Source organism: Coregonus clupeaformis, chromosome 19 (genome assembly GCF_020615455.1).
Source record: "Coregonus clupeaformis isolate EN_2021a chromosome 19, ASM2061545v1, whole genome shotgun sequence".
NCBI lineage: Eukaryota > Metazoa > Chordata > Actinopteri > Salmoniformes > Salmonidae > Coregonus > Coregonus clupeaformis.
In genome coordinates this window covers 44,282,997-44,286,350 of record NC_059210.1, presented here as the reverse complement: position 1 = coordinate 44,286,350, position 3,354 = coordinate 44,282,997, and the positions used below count along the sequence as shown (strand labels likewise).

The 3,354-nt window shown below is 43.8% G+C and overlaps 1 protein-coding gene across 1 annotated transcript; it reads right to left on the bottom strand.

Annotated features, from left to right (window-relative positions):
• Positions 1 to 494: 494 nt before the first annotated feature.
• LOC121531954 lies at positions 495 to 3,049 on the bottom strand. Its single transcript, XM_041837548.1, has 3 exons — positions 2,812 to 3,049; positions 1,869 to 2,130; positions 495 to 1,640 (listed from the first exon to the last, which is right to left on the bottom strand). The coding sequence occupies exons 1-3, from the start codon at positions 2,847 to 2,849 to the stop codon at positions 1,263 to 1,265; spliced, it is 678 nt and encodes a 225-aa protein (XP_041693482.1). The 5' UTR covers positions 2,850 to 3,049; the 3' UTR covers positions 495 to 1,262.
• Positions 3,050 to 3,354: the final 305 nt, after the last annotated feature.

Genomic DNA, 3,354 nt, shown 5'->3' with positions numbered 1-3,354 from the left:
ATGTTACTCCAATGTACCAAAAATATAGTACAGTATACATTTTTTACCAGGTGAGTTGACTCAGCACACATTCTCATTTACAGCAACGACCTGGGGAATAATTATAGGGGAGAGGAATGAGCCAATTGGAAGCTGGGGATGATTAGATGGCCAGATTGGGAATTTAGCCAGGACCCCAGGGTTAACACCCCTACTCTTACAATAAGTGCTATGAGGATCTTTTACTGACCACAGAGAGTCAGGACACCCATTTAACATCCCATCCAATAGACAGCACCCTATACATGGCAATGTCCCCAATCACTGCCCTGGGGCATTGGGATCTTTTTTCAGACCAGAGGAAAGAGTACCTCCTACTGGCCCTCCAACACCACTTCCAGCTGCATCTGGTCTCTCATCCAGGGACCTACCAGAACCAACCCTGCTTAGCTTAATTGGCAAGCCAGCAGTGAGATGCATGGTGGTATGCTGCTGACATAAATGCTAATACTGTCAAGAAGATAATGAGTTGGGATGTGTTCAGTGAGGCATCATATTCAGAACGTTGTAGATAGAAATGTAATGAAATAGAGCTGACATGACTCCCTGCTCTTCCGGACAGACAATCATATGTGTTCTATACAATGCATTTCTATCTGAATGCACTGTAACGTTGTCATTGAGAACCCATCTTGGAATGTCATTGAGAACCCATCTTGCACCCCCTCTCTCCCACACCTTCACTCTCTGTCACTGCTCTAACATCAAAACATCTGGTTTCCTGGCAGAGGCTGTCTTAGCTTTCAGGAAAACCTCTCTGTGAGTATGATGACATCACTACACACAGGCAGTCTAGTCCTCACTGGAGCAGGCAGCATTTTTCAACATGTGTGTGTGTGTACATTCTTCATTACAGCTGATTTAATGCTAAGTAAACACTTCCTCCTGTGCCATTGACTGACGGGTGTATAATGCTACAAAATAAAGCTGCTTATTTTTCTCTTCATAGAAATAAATATAAATAAAGCTACAGTCCTTGTCTAAATAATACAATATAAAATGTCTTAATAACTTAGTTGACAGTGGTCAGAAAGGATTATCTAAATCTTGGAGAATCTTCAGACACCATGACCCCACTGTCCAGTCTTGCTTCAACTCATTCTAGGTTTTCAGCAGATCACGAGTTGATCATAGTTCAGTTACTCAGTGACAGTCATTGTCAGTAACAGTTGTTCAGCATGGCACAAACTGATCTGAGTTCAGTTGCTCAGTGATGATCAACCTTAGTAACAGTAATTCAGCTGATCCAGGTTCAGCAGTAACCGACCGAGGTAGCCCTTGAGTCTGTTTAGCGCCACTGGACCCACGCTCAGACCATACTTCCTGGTAGTGTCTTTCAGAGCCTCCGACAGCCCTCCCTCTCCTGTCTGTTTCTGCTGGCGGCCTGAGCAGTGTGACATCATCCAGTTCTCCAGCAGACCCCTCATAGTGGAGGCGTCTTCCACCAGCTGTTTGAGGTCTGCCGAGTCTAGGAAGAGCAGTAGGTCCTGGTAGAACCCCATGGTCTCCACTATGGAAGGCAGGCCTTCTATAGGCTGATCTACTGCAGCCGCAGGGAGAAATGAGTCCACACCCTCGATTAGGTTAGGAGATATATCCAGCTGGAGGAAGAGAGAAATGTGATTAAATACGATTCATGTACACACTGTTTTTTAAAGTTTAATTATCAACAAGCTAAAGACTGCATAAATCAGTACACTAATGATTGACTGACTGGATGACTGATAGATAGATAGATAGATAGATAGATAGATAGATAGATAGATAGATAGATAGATAGATAGATAGATAGATAGATAGATAGATAGATAGATAGATAGATATATTACCTTTTTGATCCTGATCACCATGGTTTGAGCCAGGTCTTTGACCTTGGTCCTCACTACATGCAATGAGAGTGAAGCTCCCGCCCCCACGCTGAACAGTGCCAGCAGAGAGGACACCAGGAGGGCCATGGAGCAGTCCATATTTGTTGTCTGGATGAACGGGCGTATGTGCCTGAACGTGTGTACCTGTGTCAATATGTGTGTAGGTTTGTGTCTAGAACCTGGTGGTTCCTCTGTGTTTGTATAAAGAATAGCACGGGTACTCCTGTAAGAGAGAATATATACATAAGCAGGTTGTTCTGTTGTGGTCTGTAGTGGAGCACACGTACACTTATCCACTTGAAAAATTTTCACATATAAATCTGATAATATTTAAAGTCTAAACTTCAATGTCATGTTTTGGTTGGAGATTCATGTTTGTTTTAGACAGATCAATATTGGCAGAGGGTCAGCGGTGAAATCCCCACTTAGAGAGAACAGCCTGCCCTCTGATAAATAGACTACAGATAAGACTCACTGTACTACACCCATCCTACTGAAAACAGCCAGAAACCAGTCGATCAAGTCTACCTGATCTACTTGGCTTGCTGAATATTCCACATGCTTCCTTTCAAAGGTTCTCTCTTAAGTTTAAAGAAACATTTTTAAAGTAAAAAGTTAATTTAAAATAACTGGCACGTCACTTCATGAAAGACAATCAAACCAAACCATGCATTGCAGACAAGATAAAGTTTAACTACATCAGAGAGAGAGAGAGAGAGAGAGAGAGAGAGAGAGAGAGAGAGAGAGAGAGAGAGAGAGAGAGAGAGAGAGAGAGAGAGAGAGAGAGAGAGAGAGAGAAAGCATAATAGACAGAGAAAGAGTGAAAGTGTTATAGAGAATGATAGTGGTAAGATGGAGAGAGTGATAAAAGAAAGTGCAGAGGAGATTGGAGAGTGTCTCTTACCTCTTAGGGTCTGTGTGTGTGTCACTCCCAGGCTCCATAAGGGCTTCTTTATAGCGGAGGGCAGTTGACTCATCTCTTACTCACCCTCACCTCTCCTGCATCCCCCCCTTACTCAACATCCATCCCTCTACTGAAGAATCCCCTGGTAGGGTAGCAGGGCAGGAGACTACAGGTTGAAAACATAACACACACACGCACGCACACACACACACACACACACACACACACACACACACACACACACACACACACACACACACACACACACACACACACACACACACACACACACACACACACACACACACACACACACACACACACACACACACACACACACAGATACTTTGTGTATTTGCTGATTGTGTGGTAATCTGTCAGAGGTTGTCACTGCCTCCCTGTTCTCTGTCTCATCTCTCTGTGTGTGAAACATTTTGAAAAGTAGGGTGTTCCCTGGCCCACTAGCTCATATCCATACTTCTGTGTGTGTGTGTGTGTGTGTGTGTGTGTGTGTGTGTGTGTGTGTGTGTGTGTGTGTGTGTG

What these genes read in the sequence shown, in the direction of transcription:
- LOC121531954 (XM_041837548.1), bottom strand. Translation starts at nt 2,849, where the DNA reads ATGGAGCCTGGGAGTGACACACACACAGACCCTAAGAG. An exon ending in ACACACACAGACCCTAAGAG is followed by an intron (nt 2,131 to 2,811) that starts GTAAGAGACACT and finishes TCTCTCTTACAG; the next exon opens with GAGTACCCGTGCTATTCTTT. An exon ending in TGGTGATCAGGATCAAAAAG is followed by an intron (nt 1,641 to 1,868) that starts GTAATATATCTA and finishes CTCTTCCTCCAG; the next exon opens with CTGGATATATCTCCTAACCT.